The 15871-nt window shown below is 41.0% G+C and overlaps 1 protein-coding gene across 1 annotated transcript in view; it reads left to right on the top strand.

The window, feature by feature from the left end:
- The window catches only part of LOC118365970 (uncharacterized), a 33117-nt gene that overhangs the window by 5465 nt on the left and 11781 nt on the right, over positions 1 to 15871 (top strand). The window contains exons 11-20 of the mRNA XM_035748260.2: positions 204 to 281; positions 2864 to 2959; positions 3222 to 3328; positions 3877 to 3946; positions 4037 to 4129; positions 4243 to 4338; positions 4561 to 4812; positions 7452 to 7506; positions 8067 to 8212; positions 8319 to 8402. Coding sequence (XP_035604153.1) covers positions 204 to 281; positions 2864 to 2959; positions 3222 to 3328; positions 3877 to 3946; positions 4037 to 4129; positions 4243 to 4338; positions 4561 to 4812; positions 7452 to 7506; positions 8067 to 8212; positions 8319 to 8402 — 1077 coding nt within the window. The remainder of the gene's footprint in view (positions 1 to 203; positions 282 to 2863; positions 2960 to 3221; positions 3329 to 3876; positions 3947 to 4036; positions 4130 to 4242; positions 4339 to 4560; positions 4813 to 7451; positions 7507 to 8066; positions 8213 to 8318; positions 8403 to 15871) is intronic.

Here is a 15871-nt window from a genome sequence, read left to right as displayed (position 1 = left end):
GCAAGAAAAACACACACACACACACACACACACACACACACACACACACACACACACACACACACACACACACACACACACACACACACACACACACACACACACACACACACACACACACACACACACACACACACACACACACACACACACACACACACACTAACAGGGTGCCGTTACAAACGTGTGTACTATTCTTACAGGTGGCTGGTATAATCTCAGCTGTGATGGTAATGATTGTGATCCTGGCTCTCGGGAACCTCTTGGAACCCCTGCAGAAGGTGAGGAAGAGATCCAAGCTGCATAATGGGTCAACTCATCAACCACATCCAATGATAATGCAGAGTGTGAAATGGGATTGCTGTAGAACAGTGGTTCCCAAACTTTTTTAAAGTCCCGTACCCCTTCAAACATTCAACCTCCAGCTGCGTACCCCCTCGAGCACCAGGGTCAGCGCACTCTCAAATGTTTGTTTTGTTGCCATCATTGTAAGCCTGCCACACACACACTATAGGATACATTTATTAAACGTGAGAATGAGTATGAGTTTTTGTCACAACCCGGCTCGTGGGAAGTGACAAAGAGCTCTTATAGGACCAGGGCACAAATAATAATATAATAATAATCAATACTTTTGCTCTTTATTTAACCATCTTACATATAAAACCTTATTAATTAATCAAAAATTGTGAATAACTCACCACAGGTTCATGAGAAGGGTGTGCTTGAAAGGATGCACATAACTCTGCAATGTTGGGCTGTATTAGACAGTCTCAGTCTTAAATCATTTTCCACACACAGTCTGTGCCTGTATTTAGTTTTCATGCTAGTGAGGGCCGAGAATCCACTCTCACATAGGTACATGGTTGCAAGGGGCATCAGTGTCTTAACAGCGCGATTTGCCAAGGCAGGATACTCTGAGCACAGCCCAATCCAGAAATCTGGCAGTGGCTTCTGATTAAATTAATTTTTCACAGAACTGCTTGTTGCATTTTTGATGAGGCTCTCTTGTTCAGATATCGGTAAAGTGGACTGGAGGCAGGGCATGAAAGGGATAACGAATCCAGTTCTTTGTGTCGTTCGTTTAGGGAAAGTACCTGCGTAATTGCGCACCCAACTCACTCAGGTGCTTCGCTATATCACATTTGACATTGTCCGTAAGCTTGAGTTAATTTGCACACCAAAAACAAATTATGGAAAGATCTGTGTGTTGTCCTTGTTAATGCAGACAGAAAAGAACGACAACTTCTTAATCATTGCCTCAATTTTGTTCCGGACACATTGAACAGAGAAGAGAAGAGAGAAGAGCTCCACCTTCTTAATCATAGCCTCAATGTTGTCCTGCTCATTGAATATAGTTGCGGAGAGTCCCTGTAGTCCTAGATTCAGATCATTCAGGCGAGAAAAAACATCACCCAAAAAGGACAGTGTGTGAGAAACTCGTCATCATGCAAGCTGTCAGACAAGTGACAATTAGGGTCAGAAAAGACAACTTTAATTAAGCTCGTCTCTCAATTCAAAAAAACATGTCAATACTTTGCCCCTTGATAACCAGCGCACTTCTGTATGTTGTAAAAGTGTTACAATGGTCGCTGCCCATGTCATTGTGTAATGCAGAAAATACACAAGAGTTCAGGGGCCTTGCTTTAACAAAGTTAACCATTTTCACTGTAGTGTCCAAAACGTCTTTCAAGCTGTCAGGCATTCCCTTGGCAGCAAGAGCCTAACGGTGGATGCTGCAATGTACCCAAGTGGCATCAGGAACAACTGATGGCACGCGCGTTGCCACTCCACTATGTCTCCCTGTCATGACTTTTGCGCAATCAGTACAGATATCAACACAGCTTGAAGTCCATTTGATGTCACAAAGCTGCCCAGTACTTTAAAAATTATCTTCTCATGTCATGGTTTCCAGTGGTTTGCAGAAGAGGATGTCTTCCTTAATTGACCCCCCCATAAATATAACGGACATATACCAGGGTACCAGGCCCGACATGTCTGTTGACTCATCCAGGTATAACGCATATAATTCACTGGCTTGTATGCAAAGCAGGAATTGTTTCAAAACATCTCCTGCCATGTCACTGATGTGTTGTTTGATGAAGCCATTGTTTGTATAGTTTTTTTGTTGGCCTTTTCCCCAGCATTGTCTCAGCCATATCCGCAGCAGCAGGAAGAATGAAGTCCTCCACAATAGTATGGGGCTTGCCTGTCCTATCCACTCAGTAGCTCACCATATAAGACACTTCTAGCCCCTTCTTATTAATGGTATCTTTTATACATGTCTTAATACTTGAAAGTAGTCTTTATTCTCGCTCAAAAAACCTCTGTGGTTTATTTTTCAAATTGTCATGTTTCGTTTCTAAATGTCACAACAGTGAAGGTTTCCTGCGACAGAGTAACGGTTTATTATTATTATAATTTTTTTTTTTTTAACCTTTATTTAACTAGGCAAATTAGTAAAGAACAAAATCGTATTTACACTTGACAGCCTAGGAACAGTGGGTTAACTGCCTTGTTCAGGGGCCGAACAACAGATTTTTTTTTACCCTGTCTGCTCGGGGATTCGATCTAGCAACCTTTCGGTTAATGTGATTGGATGTTAATTATTTGACTAGGCTACCTGTATTTGACGCTGTGTTGTTATTTCGCTGAACACTAAATGGTTTCATTTTATTTTTGTCAGTGAAACGAGGCTACTCAGACGAGAAAAAAAACTCACCCAAATGTATAGCCCTGTTGGAAAATATAAATGTACTGTTTGAAAATGGTTATTTGACGTACCCAACGGCATTGCGCATATCAGTTTGGGAATACCTACTGTAGACTAACACACTAATCCAGCTCTGTATGGGTCCCACAGTCAGTGCTGGCGGCCATCGTCATCGCCAACCTGAAGGGAATGTTCATGCAGGTGACAGAGGTGCCCACACTGTGGAGACAGAACAGAGCAGACTGTGTGAGTAACACTGACACTCAGCAACAGTGTAGAGCACCATCCACTTTCAATCACCTGAAGTAGATGACATGAAAGCATGATCAACTTGGAATACATGCATGGATTCATGGAATAACTATACATGTAATTACTGGCAGTAAAGATACCGTAGTGTGTTGATGTCACCCAATCCACTGTATTTCACTTCAATGTAACAATTGTACTAGGACTTTCTCTGCTGGATCTCATCATAAGTTAAAACTGAAACTTGTTATTTTCCAAGTTCATCTGGCTGGCGACCTGCCTGGCTTCTGTGGTGTTGGGACTAGACGTGGGACTGCTGGCTGGCCTGGTGTTTGAGATGGGAACTGTCGTGGTCCGGACACAGTTGTGAGTGACACATAACACCTACAGCACGTAACACAATGCAATGGAACCAATCACATACATTACTAGATGCATTCTGTGAAGGCCTAGATTAGATGTCATATTTTGATGTTGATATTGTTGTGTACACTACAGTATTTACTCTGTATTATAAACCCTAAATCAGAAGATGAAAAGATTTCCCTGGCTCGCGTGTTTGACCATGTGCTCTTCATCGCTGTGTAGATAAGAGTCTACAGACGTCAGTCAACGAAACTATGGGTAACACTGAGCAGGCCTCTTCTGTAATCAAAGGCTATTAGGATGGCTTTGAAGTCTTCAGCTCGTGTCATTAGAAATATCAACCTTCCCAAACCCACTGATGTATAATGTAAAACAAATAAGCATTAACAAAATAACTGCTAAGAGATTCTAGGATTCATATGCTTGATGTGTTCTAGTTTAAAGTGTCATTATTTATATTTTCTGTCTACAAAATATAAATGATTAGGATGGCACTAAGACAAATATATTTAATTTATAAAAATATATATTTTCCTCCTCATCCATAGTCCTGCATGCTCTACACTTGGAAACATACCCGGCACAAACATATACAGGAACATGAAAGACTACAAGAATGTAAGACATCTGATATGTTTGAACTCTAATTAATATATACCAGAAATGGATGCCAGAAATAAATGCAATAATGAGCACTTCCTCTGTCAGATTGCAGAAGTTCCGGGAATTAAGATTTTTAAGTGCAATGCTCCCATCTACTTTGCCAACATTGACTACTTCAAAGAGCGATTGAGAGTCACGGTGAGTGAGCTCATTATATTTCCCCTTGACATTGTATAGATTGTGGATAGGCCTTATCATTCTACAAGCAGGCAAGATGAAAGTTTGTTGTGCATTTGACCTTTGACATGCAGGTGGGGTTTGACTCTGTCAGAGTGTTCAAGAAGAGGAATAAGGCCCTCAAGAAGATTCACAAGCTCATAAAGAAAGGGAAACTGAGGGCGACAGAGGTACGATACAATCTGATTATTGATAACATTCGTCTGTTCAGCTCAGAATCTTTTGAAACAGGGAAATTCCATCTTTCAGTCTCCTTTCAACCCTTTGCACTCATTTAGTTTTGCTCTGTAATGTGAGCACAGTACCTGGTAACCAGTTAGGATTTTAAGATAGGTTGTGGAAATACATTTGACTTATTGATTGATTGATTGGTTGAACCTCTGTTCACCCAGACCGGGGAGGTGGTATCCGAGGTCTCCCTGGGTGTCGACAACAAGGGCTTCGAGAGCGAGCAGGACAGTGGGCGGGAGTCCGGACAGGTGGAGGACGGGGATTGGCCTGTGCCAGAGGTGGAGGTCCGTGTGGATTGGGCCTTGGAGCTACCAGTCAGGGTATCGGTACCTAAGGTCCAGATCCACAGCCTGGTACTGGACTTCTCAGCCGTGTCCTTCCTAGACGTGGTGGCAGTCAAGTCCCTCAGACTGGTAGGTCGGACTCTACCACTGGTACCATCCATATGATAATCTACAGAATAGATTTTACAGGCCAAAGTTCATTCAAAGACAAAATATCCCTTACTACAGTGTTATAGTGAGTCATCTTTCTGGGGCGGCAGGTAGCCACCCCAGTGGTTAGAGTGTTGGACTAGTAACCGAAAGGTTGCAAGTTCAAATCCCTGAACAGGCAGTTAACCCACTGTTCCGAGGCCATCATTGAAAATATGACGAGGCATCATGTCACTGCTTATACACAGTGCCCAGGCTCATGACAATGACAATGCACAAATGACAAAACTAAAGGAATAAATACCCTCTGTATGGTTCAGTGACAGTCAGTGACGTTTAAGATGAGGGAGGCCAATTTTTTTTTTTAATAGCATGGCCTTATTACTATTACAGCATACTGGATGATTGCCATTCGTATTCCATTCACCCAGCTCAATGTAATATCGATAAGTTTAGGCTACATGATACTAACATTTCCCCTACCCCCATCATGAGGTTGCTACAACCTAGCCTGTGAATGACAGTTTACAATGCAGGTGCACTGGTCGAGAGAGAAATGAGAGTAATCAAGGTGACAATGACACATTCAATACTGTATCGCACGCTCTTGAATGCATCTAGCTGATTTAGGGTGTATTGATTAGACCAACAGTTGCTAATTAGTTTCTTTTGGACCAATTCAGGTATGTTTATCCCTGTTTTGTTACATTTGCTTCCGTTTAAGAAATGTTTTTCAACAGAATCTTTGGAATGAATAGTAGTCGAATACAAATGCATGACAATTTTGCCCGTTGTATAATTCATTTTCACATCTATGCTCTCTCCTCCTCTCACCTTTTCCCATCACTTGTCGACTTCAGTGCACAACACATCAGCTATCTGTGACCAGGCAAAAAAAACTTTCCAAGCCAAACCTTCATATCATAACCGCTAACAGTTACACACAGTCTACATCATTGTCACCATATTAGCTAACATCAAAGTCATAGTCAACATAGCTACTAATAACTACAATCATGAAGTACAGTGTACAGTCAGCAAGCAGTTTAGCAGTTACACCGGTGGGCCCCGGTGGCAATACATTTATAAAACCAAAAGATTACCTTGACTTGGAGAGTTCCAGTGTTTGATAGATATAGCCAGCTAGCTAACATAGCATCCCTTTCTGTTTGAGCTAAGTGTTTGAGTAGGCTAAACTAGCTAGCTGCATTAACTACCTTAGTGAAACTTCAAGGAGAGCGGTTAAATTGTTGTGAAGAAGGCTTCAGGGCACCCAAGAAAGTCCAGCAAGCGCCAGGACTGTCTCCTAAAGTTGATTTAGCTGCGGGATCGGGGCACCACCAGTACAGAGCTTGCTCATGAATGGCAGCAGGTAGGTGTGAGTGCATCTGCACGCACAGTGAGCCGAAGACTTTTGGAGGATGGCCTGGTGTCAAAAAGCGCAGCAAAGAAGCCACTTCTCTCCAGGAAAAACATCAGGGACAGACTGATATTCTGAAAAAGGTACAGGGATTGGACTGCTGAGGACTGGGGTAAAGTCATTTTCTCTGATGAATCCCCTTTCCGATTGCTTTGGGCATCCGGAAAAAAGCTTGTCCGGAGAAGACAGGGTGAGCGTTACCATCAGTCCTGTGTAATGCCAACAGTAAAGCATCCTGAGACCATTGGTTCTCAGCCAAGGGAGTGGGCTCACTCACAATTTTGCATTAAGAACACAGCCATGAATAAAGAATGGTACCAACACATCCTCCGAGAGCAACTTCTCCCAACCATCCAGGAACAGTTTGGTAACGAACAATGCCTTTTCCAGCATGATGGAGCACCTTGCCATAAGTCAAAAGGGATAACTAAGTGGCTAGGGGAATAAAAACATCAATATTTTGGGTCCATGGCCAGGAAACTCCCCAGACCTTAATCCCTTGAGAACTTCTGGTCAATCCTCAAGAGGCAGGTGGACAAACAAAAACCTACAAATTCTGACAAACTCTAAGCATTGATTATAAAACAATGGGCCGCCATCAGTCAGGATGTGGCCCAGTAGTTAATTGACGGCATGCCAGGGCAGATTGCAGAGGTCTTGAAAAAGAAGGATCAACACTGCAAATATTGACTCTTTGCATCAACTTCATGTAATTGTCAATAAAAGCCTTTGACACTTATGAAATGCTTGTAATTATACTTCAGTGTTCCGTAGTAACATCTGACAAAAATATGTAAAGACACTGAGGCAGCAGACTTTGTGAAAATTAATATTTGTGTCATTCTCAAAACTTTTGGCCATGACTGTAGACCTTCATTGCAAAACAGTGTGTAGTAATCAATTATTTGGTGACGAGAATATATTTAGTATAGTTTAATGTAAAAAGGAAAGGAACTTTTTTTCATGTTTCACAATTTTAATTTTTATGAAATTCACTGAGGAGGGTGGTCCTCCCCGGTTCAACAACGTGAGAATACTACTTTAAATATTTCCCTGTGTCTGCTCTGTTTACTGTAGCAATCTCAGGGGCAGGAATGCGTTTCATCAGAAGGTTTGTGTGTTTAGTGATTACAAAGCTTAACCCTGTGAGATAAATGGCTTGGTGTCACACTAATCTATCCCCCTCTGTCCTCTACAGGTCATTAAAGAGTTCCTACGCATTGGAGTCAATGTCTACATTGCAGGCTGTGACGGTACGGTTTGGGTTAAAAAAAATACAGTATATGTCACTATTTAAAGTCTTGAGCATAGTAAGCAGTGTTATCGGGACAGTGCTATCACTTTCTTACAAAGAATTCTGCTGTGTAATGTTTGTTCAATGCTGCCAAGTGGATTAGAATAAACTAAAAGCAGATTGTACTATCAAAATGTCCATGTCATATTTTTTAAATTTAACTAGGCAAGTCAGTTAGGAACAAATTCTTATTTACAATGACGGCCTACTGGGGAACAGTGGGTTAACTGCCTTGTTCAGGGGAAGAATGACAGATGTTTACCTTGTCAGCTCGGGGTTTCGATCCAGCAACCTTTTGGTTACTGGCCCAATGCTCTAACCACTAGGCTACCTGCTGCCCCAAAATGATAATAATAACAACCATAATAATGGCTGTGTTTTGTTGGCCTGCTTGGAGGTTCACATTCTGATAACTGGTGGTGTCTGTGCCAGTCTGTTTCAGCACTGGACAGCTCTGCCTTCTGTATTGGGTTCTTTGCTGTTGTTATTGGTCTCTGTAACTGGCATCTAACACTCCAGATGAAATTGTACGCAAAATGGAAGCCTTGTCCTTCTTCGATGAGGAGGTGACACGAGATCTCCTCTTTCTCTCTGTCCACGACGCCATCCTCTTCATCAAACTGGAGACAGCCAATGGGAGCATGCAGGATGCCATGGTTGAGGGGGTGAGGGACCCGGAAATCAGTGGTTTATTCTCTGATTTGAATTGATGCTCAAACAACTGACTAAAGACTATATTAACCTTGCCATCTTATCTTTGTCTGTGCTCAGCTTTCTCTAATGCAGGATTGCACGGAGCCACCGCCTTTTACTGAGGAAGAGGACCTAATTGAGACCTATGACAACCAGCATAGAGTGAGAACTATTTTCATCACTCCGTTCTCTTTTATTGTCAATCGCATCAGAATGTTTGACAGCCATTATGTTGTCCGTTATTCATCCGAGACTCTCTGCTCATCCATAGGCAATCCATGGACTCTCCAACTAACACAGAAACGCAGAAGAGCTGACCCTGTATCTGTGTTCTCTGTGAACAGAGGATCAAACAGCATAAGTTATTTTCCATAAGGGACCACGGTCAAATCAGGTGACACTGACAATGGATTTTCCCCAGACTACAGCTCAAACTCAGGGGAAGCTGCTCTTCGCCAACTGAGTATAACTTTGGACTTTGGAGTGGACTAAGAGGGTGATTTGAGGCAGCCGATCATTGATATCTCTCTTTAACAACAGTAAAGTGTCTTAATTAGATCAATGAATAATAAACTGATATATATTATTGTAACCTCTCTGCTATGTCAAGGCCCTTCTCCTTTACAAGTGTAATCATATAAATAGGGGAAAACTACAATAGGAGTTATGCATTGTCCTTTTCCTTGTACGCATTTCAACAATAGGACCATTGTTTGTGTTTGTGTCGAGGGCTTTCAGAAGAACAAATGCATAAATACAGAAGTCCTGCTCATCCGTGCAGTCGCAGTTGATCTGTTATAAGCACTCAGTTTCCTCCCTCCTGAGATGGGCACTCCCGTGAACCCAGAAGAGGAAAGAAGAGACACTTCTGTTTTATTTGTGACCTACTTAGTTAAATGGAGTCCAGAAACAAGAGTGGTACTACATCCCAGATCCCTTCACAGACTTCTTCTCCTCGACCCATTCCCTGCACAGGAAGTGATGTCATACAGGAAAAGTTGAAGTGTGTTTAAACAAAGATTGTCTATTATATTGACAAGATATTCAAGTAACTGCTCTAACAATGGAAATACATGTCCTCAAAGATGGAAGGTAGGCAGAACGCGGCGAGATCAGGTGAGACCATTCTAGCCAATGAGAGAGTAGATAAGTGTGTGAACAACAGGCCATAGAGATATATAGAAGAGTCATCTTTGTATTTGTGCAATCATAGCGTCTGTACCAGCATGGGCAGCGCCATTGAAGCAATCTACATTTTAAAGTAGTCATTTATTTTTTGAGAAGAAAATAACATCCGCGGGCGTGGAGTAAGCGTTCAGCTGGAGCAAGGAGTTTGAGTCTATCTCTGACAATGTCCATACTAATATCCATGATGAGTCTATCTCTGACAATGTCCATACTAATATCCATGATGAGTCTATCTCTGACAATGTCCATACTAATATCCATGATGAGTCTATCTCTGACAATGTCCATACTAATATCCATGATGAGTCTATCTCTGACAATGTCCATACTAATATCCATGATGAGTCTATCTCTGACAATGTCCATACTAATATCCATGATGAGTCTATCTCTGACAATGTCCATACTAATATCCATGATGAGTCTATCTCTGACAATGTCCATACTAATATCCATGATGAGTCTATCTCTGACAATGTCCATACTAATATCCATGATGAGTCTATCTCTGACAATGTCCATACTAATATCCATGATGAGTCTATCTCTGACAATATCCATGATGAGTCCACAATATACTAATATCCATGATGAGTCTATCTCTGACAATGTCCATACTAATATCCATGATGAGTCTATCTCTGACAATGTCCATACTAATATCCATGATGAGTCTATCTCTGACAATGTCCATACTAATATCTGATGAGTATCTCTGACAATGATGAATATCCATGATGAGTCTATCTCTGACAATGTCCATACTAATATCCATGATGAGTCTATCTCTGACAATGTCCATACTAATATCCATGATGAGTCTATCTCTGACAATGTCCATACTAATATCCATGATGAGTCTATCTCTGACAATGTCCATACTAATATCCATGATGAGTCTATCTCTGACAATGTCCATACTAATATCCATGATGAGTCTATCTCTGACAATGTCCATACTAATATCCATGATGAGTCTATCTCTGACAATGTCCATACTAATATCCATGATGAGCCTATCTCTGACAACAGGCACAACTCCGATATAAAGTTGTTTTTGCGTAGCTTGCATTCTAACCATTATGAAACTTCTATTCAATCAAATAAGCGTCACGTAGCAAATGATCAATTCTATTCTTTGTTAATCAAATTCGATACAAAATTCCTCACTTCATTGGTTTATTTTCAGGGACATATTTTTCTTCGCTTCTTCCTCTTTGGATTAAAGGGTTTTGGTTGCTTGTTTTTTATTAAGAGATGAATGATGCAACGTTGCGTTCTCAGCCATCAACTCTACAATAAAAGGCAGACTGTTGTAAAAAATGTGTACTAGCAATACCAAGAGCAGAACTGTAAAGTTGCTTTTCTTTTAATCATGTCTAAATATGGACTGCAAGCATTTAAAGCTTTGTGGAATATTACATTTAATGTCATATTTCCTTTCCCAGTCAATGAAAATATCCTTATCTGCCTCTGGCCATGTGCGAGGTATGAGTTGTCTGTGCAGACTACGGCCCTAGCGTTCCCCTGATGTTCCTGTGTGGGTTGCTGTGAAGTAAGCTTGATAGTGTTGTGTTACTAATTGTGGGATGATGTTTACTTTGTTTTCAAATCTGGCGCCTACTGGAGCACTGTGTAAAGGCATTTATCACCGTAGGTACACATCCTCTTTGTCACGTTCTGACCTTTATTTCCTGTGTTTTGTATTTAGTTAGTATGGTCAGGGCGTGAGTTGGGTGGGCAGTCTATGTTTGTTTTTCTAGGTTTTGGGAATTTCTATGTTTCGGCCTAGTATGGTTCTCAATCAGAGGCAGGTGTCATTAGTTGTCTCTGATTGAGAATCATACTTAGGTAGCCTGGGTTCCACTGTGTGTTTGTGGGTGATTGTTCCTGTCTCTGTCTTTGCACCAGATAGGACTGTTTTTGAGTTTTCACATTTCTTGTTTTTTGTAGTCAGTTGTTCATGTGTACCTTAACGTATTAAAAAGAACCATGGACAATTACCACGCCGCGTATTGGTCCTCTGATCCGTTTCGCCTCTCCTCTTCGGAAGAAGAGGAGGAAATTCACTACACTCTTTACACACACACACACACACACACACACACAAATGGCATTCATTCTTCACCACATTGGACTACAGTGGCTGACTGAGTCTGAACATGGTTCTCAAATAAGGTATATTCAACACTTGTTTTTAAGAGTTGTTTCATTTTATCACTTGGAGGAGTACAGTCTTACTAGATGGGAGAGGCAAGAACTTGTACCGTGGGTTGAATAGTGTAAAGCCAGCTTTAAAAATATGCATTGCTTTCCGTTCAGTCTCTAACATAGTCACTACTGTAAGACTCACACACACCTTTTTATCACATTCAGTCTATTTCAGTGAGCAACTACCTCACTATTTGACTGCTGCATCTATTCAGATCAAGGTGTTCTTTCTATAAGCTGGTTACTGTTTCAGTACGTACAGGTTGCTCCATTCTTAATGATTGTGAAACGATAGCTGCATTTATACCTGGTTCTAGCTTTGTCCTGATCTTGTCCACGTTCTGTTTGTGCCCACATTTTTTTAGACAGGGGTAGAAAATCAAAAGACACATTGTGATCTGATTGTGATCATATCATCCTGTCCATCTCTGGTAGTCAGACACACATTGTGTCTGGGTATCTTACAAGTGTAGACAGATCTGGACAGAGAAACCATTTAAATCATAATTTTTCCCGCCCTATAAAATCATTGACAGGTGGCACCGTTGACTGATTACATCAATATGTGTCTAACAATAAATAAATGAATAGCATTTTGAGAAAATAGTTGTGAAATCATTTACATAAAGGAAGTGACCAGAACATTTGGTCACAATGCAGACACAGGGGACAGGGAACAGACATATTTTAATGCCACGTGTCGACACATTTCTGGAAATATGGGCACAATCAGAACGTAAACAAGATCAGAACAAAGGACTCATGTCAGCACCAGGTATCAATGGGGCTTAGAGCATCCATCACCTGATCTACTTTCATGGCATCATGATTTAAAAAAAAATATGATTACATGATCAGTAATTCATATTTGACAGCAACTGTTAACTTTATAAACCATGTTGTGGGTGTGAGATTGTTAAATAGTTCTGTCTTTGAAGAGTGGGTTTATTGTGTTCTGATCTCTACCTGTGGTTGTGGATTGTTATAGTTGCTAGGATTCTCCCATATGGAACCTGTTCCTGGGGACAACCTGACATGCATCGTTTCGTTGTTTATCATCACAATGTAAAAGGTTCTCAGTTTTCTCTGCTGAATACTACCGTACTGTTTATTGGTTGTTCTATTGTTATTATTATGTTGTGTATGTTATGCAGGTGAGTGAGGACCCAAAAGCGATTTAACAGAAACAGAGTCTTTTAATGTCCAAACAGGGAAAACATAAATCCTCTATCATTACAGGAGAGTCCCCCTTCTAGTTGTAGAGGAGAATTGCAGGGCTAGCGGCAACAGACTGCAGGTCCCTTCGGGTAGGCGCGGGCCGTAGAGGATAGAGACACCTGCTCACACGCAGTATCTGATGAAGAGGCAGATTACGACAGGACGGAACAAGGGCAAAGCAAACAAGAATCCGACAAGGACAGAAGCAGAAACAGAGAGAGAAATATAGACTTAATCAGAGGGCAAAAGAGGGGACAGGTGTGAGAGAGTAAACGAGGTCGTTAGGAGAATGAGGAACAGCTGGGAGCAGGAACGGAACGATAGAGAGAGAGAGAGATAGAGAGAGAGAAAGTAACCTAATACGACCAGCAGGGGGAAACGAAGAGAAGAGAAAGCACAGGGACAAGACATGACAATACATGACAATACATGACAGTGTAGGCCATGCCAAGCTCCTATCAGGAGTGATTAATTGATTCAATGATTTACGGACTATTTGAAAACTCACTAAATGATACATGGGAAAGTATATTCATTCATATATGAGAATGTTTATTTATTGTGCTTTATTTAATGTACTTTATTGTACTATTGTACAAGCCAATTGTACTCAAATATGACGACTCAAAAATAATTGTACTTTTAAATTACTTACTTTTAAAACCCTACACAAAAAAACTAAAATGCAGACAGACCATCACAAATAGTTTTTTAACAGTTATATTAGTAATTATTCACATACCTCAATCACATCACTGTCAAAATGGGTCACAACCAAGTCACTCAGCTCACCTTGCTCTGTGAGAGACCGTTCTTTTCTTTAATCTGCCTTTACGAGTGGAAAGGGCAGTAATAGGGAGTCAGTGGAAACTGTTTGTCCTTGTAGTCGTTAACGGAGCGATCCAGCCTTCATCAGCCATTAGAAATCTGACAACACACATGTCAAAGCCTTGAAGGACAAAGGCCCGATCTATAACAAACAGCATGACAAGGCAAGAACATCATGTTAATATGAGGATGTGCTTCTTTTGATTTAGTAGACTCTATCTTGATTAAATGTAAACAAAAACATGAGCAGGTCAAAACAGACACGTTTTTTGTTCTGGAGGCACTAGTGGTCACTAGCTGGCACAGTCACAAAGTCATACAATCAGATTTGAATCCTAACCATCTGTCACGCCCTGGTCGAAGTATTTTGTGTTTATCTTTATGTATTGGGTCAGGCCAGGGTGTGGCATGGGGTTTTTGTATTGTGGTGTGTTTTGTCTTGGGGTTTTGGTATGTATTGGGATTGTAGCTAGTGGGGTGATCTAGCAAAGTCTATGGCTGTCTGGAGTGGTTCTCAATCAGAGGCAGGTGTTTATCGTTGTCTCTGATTGGGAACCATATTTAGGCAGCCATATTCTTTGGTTGTTTTGTGGGTGATTGTCCTTAGTGTCTTTATGTCCTTGTTTGTTCATTAAACATGGATCGCAATCTACGCGCTGCATTTTAGTCCGACTCTCCTTCACCTAAAGAGAACCGTTACACCATAATTTTTGTTTTTATGGATTTTTACAATAAAGACAACAACCTGTTAAACATACACCCCAAATATGTTTCTTCGGGTACTGTAAGTAATAAATATACAGTAAAAACAGAGAATTAAGTAACCTTCCCCTACACACACGTGCACATACTGTACACACACACACACACACACACACACACACACACACACTATGAGGTCATTCCCACAGACATGCTATTTTCACTAGACTGGAATGCAGCATTGAAAGCCAACAAAAACATGTACTATTTTGCTATGATAAAACTGTGATGATAACATAAAGCAGAGATACCTGTAGCTTATCAACTGGTCACGCAACAAGATCTGGGTCAATGTAATATGTTTTCATAGAGCCGCCTGTGGTTAGGAAATCTGTTCCCAAGTATTCCCAAGCATAACTAGAGAGGCATATGTGATCGTATCCCAATGTAATCAAGGTTTGAAATTATTCTGTTTTTGTCAAATACTAAATCTGTTTGGGCTTCTTTGGGTAAATTTGCAGTGTACAAATTATTTATGACTATGTTCCAGCCTCTCGACCATTCACTCAAGAATAAATTGTCCTGTGTGTGATGTAATTAAGGACCCCTGATGTATGGTGTATATAGATAGGCTGTAAATAGGTATGCTGTAGGCCTTTGTTTGACACAAGTGGTCAGCATGTACTGTAGATATGATGAAATTGGGTCATAACAGTCTGGACAAAACAATTACTATTATAATTGTACATTGTTATTCTTGAATTTCTTCAGATGGGTGCTTTAGATAGGCTTCATGTAAGACCTACTGTTAAGTACAACAATACATCCCCTGCACTGACACCCCAACCCCAGATGAACAGTAATATCCCTTCTGTGTCGCTGCAATGAATCTCACAACATTAGCCAGTGTCACGTCCTGACCTTAGTTCCTTTTTTATGTCTCTATTTTGGTTTGGTCAGGGCGTGAGTTGGGGTGGGCATTCTATGTTTTTCATTCTATGTTTTGTTCTGTGTGTTGTATTTCTATGTGTTTTGGCCTGGTATCAGAAGCAGCAGTCAACCATACTTAGGTAGCCTGTTCCCACCTGTGATTGTGGGTAGTTGTTTGCTGTTTTTGTATTCTGTACCAGACAGAACTGTTTCGGTTTTGTTCATTCTCTTTTGTTGTTTTTCCATTCAGTGTTCAATTCATAATAAAAGATGAACACGTACCACGCTGCACCTTGGTCCTCACCTTCTTCCACCAACGGCCGTTAAAGCCAGCTTGAAAGTTAAGAGCGGGATATTATTGTATAGTAGTACTGTTACCCCTCTTCATACTCATCCATGTTTAACCTCAACCTCAACCCTAACCTGAACCTCTACCATGAAACGTCCACTGATCTCCAGTGTACAGCCACGACCACTGTCCAGTCCTCCCCACCCTGCCCATAAGTGGGGTTCTCAGACACACTCATTCATCATTGAAAGTTGAGGCAATGTGC

This window comes from Oncorhynchus keta, chromosome 33 (assembly GCF_023373465.1).
Source record: "Oncorhynchus keta strain PuntledgeMale-10-30-2019 chromosome 33, Oket_V2, whole genome shotgun sequence".
Classification (NCBI taxonomy): Eukaryota; Metazoa; Chordata; class Actinopteri; order Salmoniformes; family Salmonidae; genus Oncorhynchus; species Oncorhynchus keta.
The sequence above is the reverse complement of the archived record's forward strand: the minus strand, read 5'-3'. Positions and strand labels throughout refer to the sequence as shown.